At 46.0% G+C, this 16,196-nt stretch overlaps 1 protein-coding gene across 1 annotated transcript in view; it reads left to right on the top strand.

Annotated features, from left to right (window-relative positions):
* Positions 1-41: 41 nt before the first annotated feature.
* The window catches only part of GOLIM4 (golgi integral membrane protein 4), a 64,954-nt gene continuing 48,799 nt past the window's right edge, over positions 42-16,196 (top strand). Inside the window, exon 1 of the mRNA XM_024195599.3 lies at positions 42-818. Within this exon, the coding sequence (XP_024051367.1) occupies positions 632-818 (187 nt within the window). The 5' untranslated portion in view covers positions 42-631. The remainder of the gene's footprint in view (positions 819-16,196) is intronic.

Here is a 16,196-nt window from a genome sequence, read left to right as displayed (position 1 = left end):
AGGGGAGGGAGCTGATGCACACAGACACCCCCCTTAGAGCGGGCAGGCGAGGAGGGAGCTGACAGAGAAACACGCTCGCCCTCTGACCATCTCCCAAAGCAACCCCAGCAGGAGAGCAGGGGAGCTGCGATACAGAGTCCCCCTACCCCAGCACCCACAGACACACTGGTACCCTGGGCAGGAGCACTGCAGCGCACATACCGCCCCAGCCCTCAAGCCCCGCAGATAGGATGGCAGGGACGAGGGGAGCTGCTGTGTAAAGACACCCCCCCCCATCCTCCAGCACGCGTCCAGTCACCCCAGCAGATGAGCTGCTGCCCCCACCTCTCCCCGCCCTGGAGTAAGGCAGGCGGGGGGCAGGGAGCTGCTCTCTAGAGCAGAGACATCCTCCCGCATCCACCGAGCCCCCTTCCCGCGGCAGAGAGCCCTCGGGCTGCAGCATGCTCGGGACGGGCGGGCTGCGGAGAGCTCCCGGGTTTCAGGGCAGTAGCAGTGGGAGGGGGCTGAACTAAGCGCTCAGGGTCCCCTCCTCCAGGCACTGTCCCTTGGTGCCCAATGCTGCCTCCTCCTCCTCCTCCAGCTGCTGCTAAACCGCCTGGGGTGGGGGGGCTCCGGGACCCGAGGAGGGACTATGGGCAACGGGATGTGCTCCCGAAAACAGAAGCGGATTTTCCAGACCTTTTTGCTCCTGACCGTCGCGTTCGGCTTCCTCTACGGGGCCGTGCTGTACTACGAGTTACAGAGCCAGCTGAGGAAAGCCGAGGCGGTGGCGCTCAAGTACCAGCAGCACCAAGAGTCGCTCTCAGCCCAGCTACAAGGTAATGCTGCTTGCAGTGATCTCTGCAGGGGACTCACACCGACCCTGCCCTGTCCCAGTGGCTCCTGAATGCTCTCTCCCCCCGCCCATGCAGAGCCCTGGGCTGCAGCTCCCTAACTGCTCACCAAGTTTACTGCCCTCCCCAGACACCAGGTTTTGCTAACTACATGCCAGAGTGTTTCCTCTTGTCTCCCTATAACCAAGTGTCCCTGAAATCTTGGCCCCATTGAAGTCAATGGGAGTTTCTCCACTGACTATGATGGGACCAGAATTTCCCCTCTCTCTTAATCCCCAGGATCCCAGGGCACTTTACAATCTCCTGCTTGAAAAGGAACACTCCCAGCATCCTCCTGTTCTTATTCATCCAGCAACACAAAAACACTTCTTACACAGTTACTTTTGCCAGTTGCTTTAAGTTGTCTTGCCTGTTTTATTCTGAGTCTGCTGACATGAGATTCAGCTGTGAGATTATGTGGCTGGTGTGCATTACACCTGTCATGCAGCTACACCAGGAGAGGAATATTTTAATAATAATAGGTATATTTTTGTAGAACATCCTTACAGGGTTTTTTTTTAAAATAAAGATTTGTTAATAACCTTGTGGGGCTCTGAATTTCTTGGCTCAAAGCACCACATTTTTAAAAGTGCCCATCCATCCTGTGCATCAGTTTTAGGATGCCCCCGACTGAGCTACTTTGTACCTGATGCTGAGAACTTGCAGCTCCCATTTACTTCAGCACTTCTGAAAATTAGGTGCAAGGTGTCAAATTTATGCAAGAAACATCAGGTCAACGGGAGGTATGGGTCCTCAGTACCCCTGAGCCTCCAGCCCTACTGGTTTCAAGTCAGGGACACACAAATCTGTGGCTATTTCTGAAAACTTTGGCCTTACTGTTTATGTTTCCTTCCAAAAACTTTGAAAAGTGGCTAGAAAATGAATATTGATCATGTTATGATAATTAAACATCCAATCACATACATCAATATGTAGGATGAATACTATAGATTTGTTAATGCAGCCTTTACACAGCAGCAGGATTGGGCTCACAATCTATTAATCTCAAGAAAATGAGTTATTGAACATGTTTAGCTTGGTCTAAAACTTTTTGGCCCGAGGGCCACATCGGGGTTGCAAAACTGTATGGAGGGCTGGATAGGGAAGGCTAGGCCTCCCCAAACAGCCTGGCCACCGCCACATATCTGACCCCTCCCACTTCCGACCCTCTGAGTGCCCCTCTCAGAACCTCCGACACTCCGCCCCACTCCTTGTCCCCTGACCGCCCCCCCGCACCTCCGTCCCATCCAATCACCCCCTGCTCCCTGTCCCCTGTCTGCCCCCTGGAACCCCCTGCCCCTTATCCAATCCCCAGGCCCTGGGCCCCTTACCATGCCGCTCTGGCAGCCGCGCCACCTGGCTGGAGCCAGACACATTGCCTCACTGCCCTGTAGGAGTGCGCAGCCCTGCTGCCCAGAGCGCTGCCCAGAGCACTGCCCATGCGGCGGCGTAGCTGCTGGGGAGGCGGAACAGCGGGGGAGGGGCCGGGGGCTCGCCTCCCCGACCAGGAGCTCAGGGGTCAGGCAGGATGGTCCCGCGGGTCGGATGTGGCCCGCGGGCCATAGTTTGCCCACCTCTGATCTAAAACCATCACTACTTAGTTTTATTACCTCAAATTGAAATACTATAATGCCATGGGAATTTTTTGACAGAATCTTCACTCTAGTGGCCAAGGATATATAAACATTTGGCTGGGAGATGGGTATGTGGCAGATGGCTAAAGGGTTCCTTTAGCTCAGGGATCGGCAACCTTTCAGAAGTGGTGTGCCGAGTCTTCATTTATTCACTCTAATGTAAGGTTTCGCGTGCCAGTAATAAATTTTAACGTTTTTAGAAGGGCTCTTTCTATAAGTCTATAATATATAACTAAACTATTGTTGTATGTGAAGTAAATAAGGTTTTTAAAATGTTTAAGAAGCTTCATTTAAAATTAAATTAAAATGCAGAGCCCCCCGGACCGGTGGCCAGGACCCAGGCAGTGTGAGTTCCACTGAAAATCAGCTCGCGTGCCGCCTTCAGCACGCGTGCCATAGGTTGCCTACCCCTGCTTTAGCTAGTTTGCATTTTTGCCAACACTACTTGAAGAGGAAAGAGAGAAATAGGAACAACTGTTGCCTACTGAAATAAAAATTCAGTAAGTTTTCTGCTGCTCTCACTAAACTGAAGAAAAGCAGAACATACTATCCAAATAAAGGAGAAGGAATCTATAGATGGTAGTCATTGGGGCTGATTTATAAACATCCACTTTCTAAACATTATGTTGAGGACCATTTTCCTATCAAAATAAACAAAGACATAAAAGCATAATAAGACAGAAGAACTCAATTAAAAGGTCATCATAATGGATCATGCAGCATTTTATGTTACAGCCCTCTTACCTTTGATTACTTTTAATTTATTATTGAACAATTAAAATATGAAAGAAAAATCAAATATCAATTATTTTGATTTATAATGTGTTTTTTTTAAAGAAGCACTTATCCTGGACTCTGGGAGCCATTGCCAACATATCTACTAGGTAGATAAGATTTCCTACTGAAAGACGCCCTGTTTGGCAGTAATAAACCTTTTACTACAAAACACATATGAACACTTCGTACAGAAAAATGAACAGACACCATCAGTTTAGAAAACACACAAATAGGATTTTTTTGACTTACTATTTTTACAAGTAACACCTAAGACTAATAGAAATGAAAGAGATTGGGGAAAAAAAAGTTTACTCCACCCACTGTCCCAGTCCTCCCATTTTCTCTATCATTTGCATTTTACAGTCCTTAGAGCCTGATTCTGTACTGCCTTGCATCTTCTTTAGTCATTTCTAGGGCCCTACCAAATTCACGGCCATGAAAAACGCATCACGGACCGTGAAATCTGGTCTCCCCCCCGTGAAATCTGGGCTTTTATATGCTTTTACCCTATACCATACCGATTTCATGGGGGAGACTAGTTTCTCAAATTGCGGGTCCTGACCCAAAAGGGGGTTTCAGGGGGTCACAAGGTTATTTTAGAGGGGATCATGGTATTGCCACCCTTACTTCTGTACTGCCTTCAGAGCTAGGCAGCCAGGGAGCGGCAGCTGTTGGCCGGGCACCTAGCTCTGAAGGCAGTGCCCCGCCAGCAGCAGCCAGAAGTAAAGGTGGCAATGCCATACCATGCCACCCTTACTTCTGTGCTGCTGCCTTCAGAGCTAGGCAGCTGGAGAGTGTCAGCTGCTGCCTGAGGGCCCAGCTCTGCAAGCAGCAGTGCAGAAGTAAGAGTTGCAACACCATACCATGCCATCCTTACTTCTGCGCTGCTGCTGCTGCCTTCAGAGCTGGGCTCCCGGACAGCAGCCACTGTTCTCCAGCTGCCTAGCTCTGAAGGCAGCACTGCAGCTAGCAGCACCACAAAAGTAAGGGTAGCAGTACCACAACTCCCCCTACAATAACCTTCTGACCCTGCCACAACTCATTTTTGGATCAAGACCCCTACAATTACAACACCATTGTTGCACAATAAATTTCAGATTTAAATAGCTGAAATAATGAAAAGCCTATCACCGTGAGATTGACCAAAATGGAATGTAAATTTGGTAGAGCCCTAGCCATTTCCATTTATGAAGAGTGTGTGTACAATGCTACCACTTGTGTAAATGTGTGGAGAATTCTGGTTTGGTGGTATTTTATGACCTCTTAGCACAAATATAAATGACTACACAAGCTGGAGAATCCGGTTATTTGTTTATAGTCCATTTCCCCTGTTGTTAGTGTGGGTCTTTCACAAAACAACACGGGAGAAGAAAATATTTTTTAAAGGAATATATGCTTTGAACAACACAAAACAAAAATATTGGCAGAGAAACTCAAGGGCAGTTTCCATATCTGACTGTACTTTGAACTTTTATTTTTAAGTGACTTAGATTTTAAATTGACAGTGTCCTTTTAAAAAGCTGGTGACTACAAATATTTACTTTGCTAGGTTTCCTCTCTTTGGAGCTCTTTGTAATGTAAAGAGCCCCAGTTCATCTTGTGGAAGAGTGCTAATTACTTTAATGCTAAAAATAAATAAGAAACCATTGCCAATGGCAAAGAATTTTGATTTAGAATAAATAAACCTAAACACTTGGCTTTGTAGAAACACTTAGCTTTGAATTATTTCATTCACTATTTTTAACTTGGTGAGATAATTGAGAAGGTTATTCTTATTAGAACAGCAACAAAATCTATAATTAGTCAACCACACTATTCCCATGTTTCTTTTGGCATAATCAGTTGTTCTCTAAGGATATGGGTGCTGTTGTTGTGATAATTTTGGAAGTATAAGTATGCTGAAATACTCTAAACAGAAGCTAGTGAGGGGGTAAGAAGGGATTGCAAGCCCAAACTGGGTCCAGTAGACATTGCATTTGATTCAGAAAAAAAGTTGGGTTGGGTTGGGTTGGGTGGAGGTGGTGGCAGTAGCAGGAGAGAGATAGATCAAGATAAGATTCAGTGGAAGGGTAATGGATTTGCTGGCGACTTTTAGTTATAAATATATGGGAGGATCCTCTTCTGGGGAAAAAATTCAAAGCAGAGCCCTATCTTCTTTTTTACCTACATGCCACTCCTTTACTTTTAATATTTACATAATTTTTCCAGCTTTCCTTCTTAGGTGAGGAGATATGAGCCTTTCTTATTGCATTTGCCAGTTCCTGATGCCTGAATGAACTCTCAGTGAATAGATTCCAAGGTCCGAAGGGACCACTGGAGTCATCTAGTCTGACCTCCCGTATAGCACAGGCTGAAGAGTTTCTCCAAAATAATTCCTAGAGCAGATCTTTTTGAAAAACACCCAATCTTGGTTTAAAAACTGACAGAGATGGAGAAATTAAGCAGCATTTCGTGCCTTTGGCTGATAGGGTACTACAGGTCTGTCTCATCTTACGCGGGGGTTCCGTTCTGCGGTTAGCGCGTAAAGTGAAAACTGCGTATCGCCAAAACCCCATTGAGTTCAATGGCGGGTGAAATCGCTCGCACTACAGGTATAGTATTAAAAGTGTTGTTTTTCTCTTTTTGTTTTTTGGCCGATCGTATAAAGTTGAAATCGCGCATGTTAAATGCGCGTAAGATGCGACAGATCTGTATTTTCAGAAGTTTGATCCCTGTTCCATCTTTTAGGTTTCTGACTTTCCTTATCTAAATTCAACCTGGGTTCAAGTGGATGAAACTTTTTTGAGGTGGAACTGCATTTGCTTATACCAGGACTGAATTTAGCACCTAGTCTGGGGCTTGTGCCTTTTTTCTGCTTCAGGCCTTTAATTTAATTTATCAGAGGAGTTTCCACTCTTCCCCAAATGAGAGCAAGGGTTTGAGGGAGAGGGAGCCAGTAGGAATGGATGACTCCACAACTGTGAGTAGGACAGCTGTTTTGCAAGGGGTGGGGGAGGGGGGGTTCTATGGCCTCTGCTCACATGGGATGAGTCTTTGTATTTGAAAATTAACCTTGGAAACTAGGGAATTGAGAACTGCAGAACAGAACATGTCCGAGTTTTATCTCCTGAGTTTTACCTCAGAATATATTCCTATTGGACTTTAGAGGAAGTAGTGCGGCTTTTGTGACCCACAATATAATTACTGGAAGCAAAACTTAGAGATGACAGGTGCTGACTTATAAAATTGTTCAGGGCACATTCAAAACCCTATTACATTAATATATCCCTGTTCAGTAACTCCTCACTAAACGTCGTCCTGGTTAACGTTGTTTCGTTTTTACATTGCTGATCAATTAGAGAACATGCTTGTTTAAAGTTGCGCAATGCTCCCTTATAATGTTGTTTGGCAGCCGCCTGCTTTGTCCACTGCTTGCAGGAAGAGCAGCCCATTGGAGCTAGCTGGTGGGGGCTTGGAACCAGGATGGGCTGGCAGCCCCCCTATCAGCTCTCCTAAGTTCCCTCTGCGGTAGCCGCCCAGCAGGCTATCAGTTGCTGGGCAGTTCAGGTGTCCCTCCCCCCCCACTCCCATCTGCTGCTCCTGCCCTCTGCCTTGGAGCTGCTTCTGGAAGCCTCCTGCTTGCTGTGCAGGGGATGGGGAGGGAAGGGAGAGGGGTGCTGATGTCAGGGTGTTCCTCTCCCCCTGCTCCTGCCCCCCGCTCCTGTACTCCATCTCCACAGAGCAGGGGGGACACTACATGGTTCAGGACAGAGGGAGCTTGCTGGCAGCAGCTGCTGTCTCAACTTGCTGATCTACTTAAAAAGGCAGTGTACTCAGAGTGGGGTCAGCGTACTTAAAGGGGCAATGTGCGTCTCTCTCTCTCTTTCTCTCACACACACACACGGTGTGTATCTCTGTCTCACACACACATGCACCCCCCAGCACTTTGGAAAGTGGAGGGAGTGGTGCGCTCCAGTGGGATAGCATGGGTTCGTCATCACGTTCAGTTTCCGCATGGCATGTTTGCAGCCACTGCTTTGTGTCCATTGTGTCTCCTCCCTCCATTCGTGCTGCCTTGTAGAGTGTGAGGCTACATTAATTACAATGTGTTAACCCTTGAGGGGTCAGCCGAGTGCTAGTTCATCATTTAGCAGCAAGGCATTCCCTGGGAAATATCCCACCCTCTTCCACCCTCTGACTCCATCACCTCAACCAAGCTTCACAATCATCATTGCCATGTACAGTATTGAATTGTTTGTTTAAAACTTATAGTGTGTGTGTGTTTATATATATATAGTCTTTTGTCTGGCAAAAAAAATTTCCTTGGAAACTAAGCCCCCCTATTTATAATAATTCTTATGGGGAAATTGGATTCTCTTAACGTCATTTTGCTTAAAGTAGCATTTTTCAGGAACATAACTACAACGTTAAGCGAGGAATTACTGTACAGAATTTCTAGTTGTAAAGTGTTATATAAAGAAGGTAACTACTGATCTACCCAGGAGACTGATTATTTTTAAATCTTATTCTCTTAGCATTACGTCTTCAAAACTTGGAGATAATCTTATTTAATTTGCCTTAAAGATCTTTCATGTTATATCATATTGAAGAGTTTAATAATTAGCTTAATGTTGTTTGGCTATTGACTAGATAGGGGTAAATTAAATTAATGGAGCTATCCCATCTCCTAGAACTGGAAGGGACCTTGAAAGGTCATTGAGTCCAGCCCCCTGCCTTCACTAGCAGGACCAAGTACTGATTTTGCCCCAGATCCCTAAGTGGATCCCTCAAGGATTAAATTCACAACCCTGGGTTTAGTAGGCCAATGCTCAAACCACTGAGCTATCCCTCCCCCTGTAGCTAGAATAGGGGTGCATTGACAGTTATAAGAGAACCCAATCTTATCTTTCTGATGGCTTGGAGACTAAATGGAGCTGGCAGTGATTTCTAGAGCTTAAAGATTCCTGGTCTCCCCCATCCCAGGCATAAACTAGCTTTATTGGAATGTTTATCTATCCTGTTTTAATCCCTTATCTCAATAACCATCCTACTTCTAAATGCCTTTGACTATCTTATTCTTGGTACTCATTAGAGTAGAACCCCAGTTATCTGAAGGCTTCAAGCATTCTTCTCATTCCAACCCTGAAACCTTACTATACTTTGGGCAAGCAACACAGCAGGACTCCTGGCCTTCAGATTTCAACCGTCTGGGTGGTTTGCCCTATTATGGACAGTTTGCAGATTTCCCCAAGGCTGTCCGACCCACCAGGACTTAAGCTGCCACATCAGCTAAAATGCAAGCTGATAGTCTACAGAATCAATTGGCTCTGGGGAAGCCACCAGACATAATTATCTGACACAGGGGATGTCCCTTGCTTCAACTGGTGACGTGACCCTGTTTGGAGTAGTCCAGGTGTATTGTAACTAAATATATATAAATACAAACTTAAGATCTACTGATGAAAAGTGGTATATAGGAACTATGCATTATTATTTCTGTCTGTAATGTGGTCTGTTAAAAATGTTCTCAATAAAATACGTGAACAAAAACATCAATTAATCTGACTCTGCATCTCTCACACCACGCGGGCATGCTGAGAGTAAGAACTGATAAAACTTTGGTCCATCTCTTCTCTTCCCAAGCACCATCCAGTTCAATTTCATCTGTGTTGCTGCTGCATAGGGTTGTCCCCTTCCCCGCCCCCCACAGCAGCATGGGTCTGAAACAGAACATTCTGTGATTCCAGTCAGTTTCACACTGCTGCTGCCTATTGTGCAACATCACAAGTGCACTTGTGTTGAGGGAGGTATTCTTGTACTTAGGGTGAGGGATAACATAAACAAACGTAATATTCCTGGGCTGAATTTAAACTCCTTTTCGTGCTCACTTTGACTATTGAGCAAGGCACATTGCACCACCCTGAACAAGTCAGTTTCTGCAATGAGGAAGCAGATATTTCACTGCTTCTACCTCAATTCTCCTTGCTAGTACAAAGAACTGCAACTTTAATCTGGTAGTGAGACAACTGTCACTTTCTCCCTGCCCCCAGCACTGCACCATCACCACTATTCAGCTTGCATCATTCAAAGCATTACTGATACTGCTCCACCAGCCTCAGAGCAGGTTCCACAGCAATCCTTGTGATGGTGCTTCTTGCTAGTCATGCTTTCATGAGAAGTTCTGCAAGACCCATGCTGGTACTGTTACAGGTGCATTGGATTGCAGTGCTCTGAACATTTTAGGGCAGCAGAGGTTAGAGAGATCAGGAGCACTGTTCTAGCCTGCACCAGGCTGAGCTCAGCTGTGGATCTGGAGATGACTTTGGGGTGTTGGCTCTGTTTATGTCGTTTTGAGATAACTTTTTATTAGATTGGTTGTTTTAAGACTTGGCTACTTTGTGCATAGTGTACTTCTCTTAAATAGGGTTGCCAGGCATCTGGTTTTCGACCGGAACACCAGGTCAAAAAGGGACCTGGCGGCTCCGGTCAGCAAAAGTCCAGTCAGCGGTGCAGCAGGGGCCCAGGGCTAAGGCAGGCTCCCTGCCTGCACTGGCTCCACACGACTCCTGGAAGCAGCCGCCAGGTCCTTGCGTCCCCTAGGCGCATGGCGGCCACAGAGGCTCCGCACGCTGCCGTCGCCCTGAGTGCTGGCTAAGCACCTCCCATTGGCCAGGAATCACGACCAATGGGAGCTGCTGGGACGGTGCCTGCAGGCACGAGGGCAGCGCGCGGAGCTTCCCTGGCTGCCCCTGTGCCTAGGGGCAGCAAGGACCTGGTGGCTACTTCCTGGGAGCCGCGGTAAGTGCCGCCAGGTCCCTGCATCCCGAATTCCCTTCCGCACCCCAACGCCCTGCCCTAGCCCAGAGTCCCCTCCCGCACCCAAACTCCCTCCTGGAGCCTGCACCCCACACCCTCCCCAACCCCCTGTCCCAGCCCTGAGCCCCCTCCTGCACACCAAACCCCACTCCCAGCCCCACCCACCCCAGAGCCCGTACCCCCTTCCACATTCTGAACCTCTTGGCCCCAGCCCGGAGCCCCCTCCTGCACCCCAAACCCCTCATCCTTGCCCCCACACCCTAACCGCCTACCTCAGTCTGGAGCCCTCTTGTGCATCCTGAACCCCTCACTTCTTGCCCCACCCAGCTCCTGCACCCCCAGCCCAGAGCCCATCTCTCCCCCCCCCCAACCCCCTGCCCCAGCCCGGTGAAAGTGAGTGAGGATGGTGGAGAATAAGCGATGGAGGGAGGGGGGATGGAGCGACCAGGTGCGGGGCCTCAGAGAAGGGGCAGGGCAGGGGTGAGGCGTTAGGTTTTGTGCTATTAGAAAGTTGGCAACCCTACTTAAAAGGCACCCACTCAATCACTCCAGAAGTGGCAAAGAACATCATAATGAAGGATAATAAATGGCTACCATATTATGATCAAATTATGAACAGCAAATAAGGCTTCCTAATTTTGGTATCTATATGGTATCTTGCAGATTCTCAACTCACTGAAAGTTAGTTAGCCTTGATTTGTAACCTCATCTGAGAATTTCAGTTCTTTTTTCCACTCATTCCCACTTCTCACCTTGTGTACAAAGATCTTTATTTTAAATGTTTAGAGTGGAGTTGGCAGAATTCAGTTTAGTGAACACTTTGACCAAATTCCTTTATCCACTGTACATGGGAAGAATTAAATTGATCATGTGAAACATGACTGTATTCCCATCTAAGGTATCTGTTTTATTTCTAAATCTGTTGTTTAAGGTAAACTGGTTGCCAGTTTATATATAAATAAATAAGAATTTTTAATAAGATTTCATACTGTAAGTTCAGAAATGGCATTGGGCAATTAGGCCCCATTCGATGAAGGAGCAGGCTTATTACCTTTTATGAGATTTCATATTAAATGAGAGGGTCCCTGGTTCTGGCAGCTGAATTCCAACAATGGAAAGAGTTGATTAAGGCAATGCATGCGTTACCTATTTTGCAGTATTTGTAATACATGTCCATGTTTGGAGGCGCTAAAACATCTCCTAATGGGGTATAGTACAGGCACTTTCAGGAATAATTGTTACCAGTGCTGCAGTCTAGTCTCTGGGTTCCATAGCATGTGCTCTGTCTTTATCCCATTCACCCCCACCCCAATCTTAAACTATCTTTTTTTTTCTAAGTTTAAAATTGGCCTTGGTCAATGGTCAGGTTTTGCAAAATGTAGCACTATAATCCTGAGTCCACCTGTAATTAGGGTGGATTTAGATTCTTTTTAAATTCGTGAACAGTCTGGCCAGGGTCATGAACAATTCACAGACTAGAGCAGATGCTATTTTGAAAGCTCTCAGCCCTCCCATTCTCACTGTTGTCTCTTGCAAGGATATACAAATGGCCTGCCTCTCTCTCCTTCTAAACTTGTTCCCTCTGTTGGCCAAGGGGCTTGCTCCTTGAAGTTTTCTAGAGGCATCAAATGGTGACTCATCTAAATCCAGGGCAGCTAGTAGATAATGACTGCTTAAATAATTGGAAATGCTAGAATAACTGCAGGGGCAGACTATGACTATGTTACGATGTCAAGGGAACAGTCATGGTTTCCTGTACACCAGACGACTATTCTCTGGCTGACCAACCAGTTCCAAGACTGAGTGAGGTGAGAGTTTGGGCCTCCTGGCCTAGCCTCCTCTCTCCTTAGAAGATAGGAACAGTGAGTCTGGAGATTGGGAGTTGCCATGGGACTGGTGTTGCTTTAGGAAGAAATGGTGTCATGGGATGGAAGGAGATGTGTGTGCTTGCGGGGGTGCTTCTGGAGGTTCAAATTCTGCATACACTGGCAAGCCGACTGTCAGCCTCTGCAGCTGGACCCTGCATAGCATTCACCATTAGCAGTTAACTGAAAGTTCAGTGGCTCAATTGTTTTTTGGTGGGTAAGTGTTCATATTGCATAAAGCACCATTACAACAGGTGCTGATGTAGGTGCTCAGGAAAGAGGCTGAGGAAGTAATGGATGTGGAAACCAAACTCGATATCCGTATAGATGGTTCCTCCACACCAGGGGTTTGTCACACATTAGGAATAGGGTGTGGGGAACCTTCTTTACTGCTGTTGTTCAAGCTGTACCATAGCTAGTAGCATGTATCATTCATTTGTGTCCTGGCATTTAATTATCTGACACCCCTGCAATACTCTTAATTGCATAGAGATTTGTATTATTCACAGTCAGTGCAGGGATGTGTATGAAGACAAACCAAGTGGCCTACCATTAGAATTGGATTGTTTTGAATCCTGGATTGTACCATGCATGGTCTTATGGACCTGGATGCGGTCCTTTGAAAAGAAAGTCAGCAATAGCTTTGGCTGTATAGATTTACAGTAAAGTAGTTCTGATTTTCAGTGTATCATTGGGGTTGGCGTACAAAATAGCTGTTGAATATTTCTGCTAACAGGAAGTACAGTAATCAGTTTTAATCGCTCCTTGTGCGTAGGCAGGTGAGAACAAGTTTTGCATTGTATAGATGTTAAAATTTTTATCAATGATAAATAGACTAGGCTGATTGTGGTGGGCTTGCTCTCTAGGTGTTAGCTTAAAAAGAAATCAGTGCTATTGCTATGGGAGTTTCTTTTTGAGCACAGTTGCAAAAGATACCCAACTTCATTTGTAGCTGGGGATCCCAGAAAGGACAGGAACTTCATATATAGGTGATTGGTCTGTTGAAGAAGCACTCATGCCACTAAAATAATACATGCTGGATTGGTTCATGTGTTGATTAAATTTGGAACAGCTCCCTGGGTTTAGGCAGGAGAGGTAGAAGAGCATAAGTGTGGTGTGTATGTTGTGCCTTCTAGGGGATGAAAAAACTGAAATTATTCCTCTCCCTAAGCATAAGCAATTTACTTATTTTTTTTCCTGTCTCTTCCCCCCACCCTGCAATTCCTTTGGGAGTCTCTGTCTTTCAGTTGGAAAATACCCCTGCACCATCCCTGCTGCTGAGAGGGAGGAAAAGGTAGCCCCAGTGAGCTGCTATAGCTGTGATGGGGCCAAAAGGTGGAGCTCTCCCCTTCTCCCACATGGTTATCCAAAATGGCCACGGGCAAACATGAGTCCCCTTTCCAGCAAGACAGGTGGGATTGGAGGCTACAACCCTCTGCCCCAAACCTACAGCAGATGAAATAAGTGAAAAGACAGCGGAGGCTACTTTAGCATGTTTGGCTCCTCCTCCATCACTCCCTCTCATGGAGCTGCCCTGTGTGGCTGGGCAGCCACACCTGTTGGTGGGGAAAACTATTGCAGCCCCAGAAGCTCAACACAGGCATCTCTCATGACATTTAAACGGCTCAAACCCTTTGATTATAAAGTAAGTCTGAAGCCCTGTAGTATATAGCAAGATGTATTAGAGTGAACTTAGTGCTGACACATGCCCCTTGTGGGTGGGCATAGCACACCAGGCTCCTCTTGTCCAGTGCCACCTGCTGACAGCTCGTCCAGCCCTGTGGTGGTCTACCTCTACTTGTGATAGCCCTCCAGCCAGATCACTTTATAGTTTCCCTCTGCCCCTTCCAAGATAACAGAACCCAACAAACAATTTCAAGACCTTGGGTCGGGTCTCCAGTGGTCCTTATGTAACCCCCACACCTCCTGGGTGTGGTGTTCTGTCCCATCTAGTGGCACCCAGACATCTCTCTCTATATATATATATATATATGCATGCAGTAGAGGCTCATACATTAAACTCCAGAGGTCCCAGGTTCAATCCTGACGACAACCGGGGTCTGTCAGTGTCACACTTACATCCCTCACGTGAGGACTCATCACCTTTTTCTCTTCCCAAGATTCATCCTCTTTCAAGGCACAGGCCTGGAGTCCTTCAACAAATCCCAATTGAAAATGCAAATTTAAACAACTTCTCCCTTTCTTGGGTTCAAACTTGTATCCCTCTTAAGTTTCCCCTTGGCTATGTTCCTCAGTCGAATACCTCCCTGGAGGTCCAGGTCCTGCCATTTTGTCAGGGCTCACTTGCTCCACCCTGGTGACTTCGCCGTCTCTCTCCTGGCCTCTTGCCAGAAATCTTTACTTAGTAGACAATCCCAGGGCTAATGCTACCACTGGGCTTCCTTTCAACCCTGTTGGTCTCTATTGCCAAAAGCAGCACTGCAGAATTCTTCCCCTCTCTACCTGCAAACATCTCTGGATTTCCTCGCTTTACAGTGCCCATCTAGCTCCTCCCCCAGCTGGGATTTGTCTTTAATTGGGCCTGGCTCCGCCTTCAGGTGCAATCAGGTGCTCTAACTGAGCTCTCCAGCTCCAGTTAACTCTTTTGGAGACGCTGTGGGGTTCACACCCCATCACAAAGCTTATGCAATTATGGTTTTACTAAGCTATTGTATTGTCAAACACGATTCTGCTTCCAAAATGGGCAGGGTCTTAGGACAGTGGTTTTCAACCTTTTTTTCCCATTTGTGGACCCCCTAAAAATTTCAAATGGAGTTGCAGACCCCTTTGGAAAACTTAGACATAGTCTGCGGACCCCCCAGGGAGCCACAGACCACAGGCTGAAAACCACTGTTTTAGGAAGATAATCTGTGCTCCTGCACAGAAACAGTTTTCTCGATAATGCTGGCAGCTGCTTGAAACTAGCTCTAAAGTGGTTCAATCTGAAACTGCTGCTCTGATCTCACAGAAGAGGCACAATTGGTCTGAGTGGAGATTCCTCTGAGTATATAGAATTACTTCATAATATATTAACAGAACCAACTGAACTCTCATGTCAAGATCATGATGTTCCAAATACATTACCTCAACAGGCTGGGTCAGTGACTCCCTGTTTAATGTTGTGTGTTGTCCCAAGAGAGACCCAGTATTTGGGCATGATACAGGCCACTCTCCCTTGTGTGGAGATGGGGAAGCATCATGAACACTATCTCCACCCTTACTCTGGAAGTTGAATACACCCTGTAGCATCTCTTAGTGGTGGATAGAATGCCAGGAGTTTAGGGGCGAGATAAATCTTATGCTTGTTTTGGAATGGGATTATTGCATGGGAAAACTAATTGATTAAATCTGTTATATTAAAGCAAACTAAGGAGCAGCCTGTTAATATTTATTGGTAACCATAGTAACTAAATAATGCAGCAGTCATGTGCATACTCTCCTTCTGATTAAAGAAGATCTTTTTAGAGTGATTTTCTGTTTTTAGATGCCAGGTAGGCCAAATCCCGGTCCCTCTGAAGTCTATGGCAAACTCCTATTGAGTTCAACCTGTTGATTTGATCCTGTTGTTTTTATTTTAAATGAGTGTCTTTCAAAAAGATGCAAACTTGAGAGAAAAGGTTAAGTCACTTTTTGGTGGTGACCTTGCTTAGATTGATAACTTTTTTACAGTTTTAGAGTTGTCCCTTTTTTAAGTTCCCTTCAGAAGAACAGAACTTTGTATGAACTGTTTTGAGGAAGTGGTTTAACAGTCTTGGAAGGTGATAACCATAGTTTCCTCCTAGGTTTGGTTTTATCATAGTGGAGTATGCCAAAAGCCGATGTATGTTTGAATTGGGTAAGACCAAAAAAACCCACCCCAAACCAAAAAAACCCAATTCAACCCTCACACACTGCCTTGAACCTTGAGTTTTTATAAAACATTCAGAATCCAATGTCACCCTAGCATCTTGAAGAGGCAGTCGCTGCTATGTCCCATCAAAGGAAAAATTACTCTAAACGTTGTTTGCACTGGTGTTGTAGCCGTGTTGGTCCCAGACCTGAAGAAGAACTCTGTGTAAACTCAAAAGCTTGTCTCTTTCACCAACAGAAGTTGGTCCAATAAAAGATACTGCTTCATCCACCTTATCTCACTAAACAAACTAGGCAGCCAAAGTCCCCCATTTAAAAAACGTTATTTAAAGCATAGGGCCAAACTCCATTCTTCATTATTGCTGGAGTAAGCCATTCTGGTGTAACAGGAGAATTTGGCCAAT

This window comes from Terrapene carolina, unplaced genomic scaffold (assembly GCF_002925995.2).
Source record: "Terrapene carolina triunguis isolate 2854851 unplaced genomic scaffold, T_m_triunguis-2.0 Scaffold88, whole genome shotgun sequence".
Lineage (NCBI taxonomy): Eukaryota > Metazoa > Chordata > Testudines > Emydidae > Terrapene > Terrapene triunguis.
Note: the sequence above shows the minus strand (reverse complement) of the source record. Positions and strands in the feature narration are given on the sequence as shown.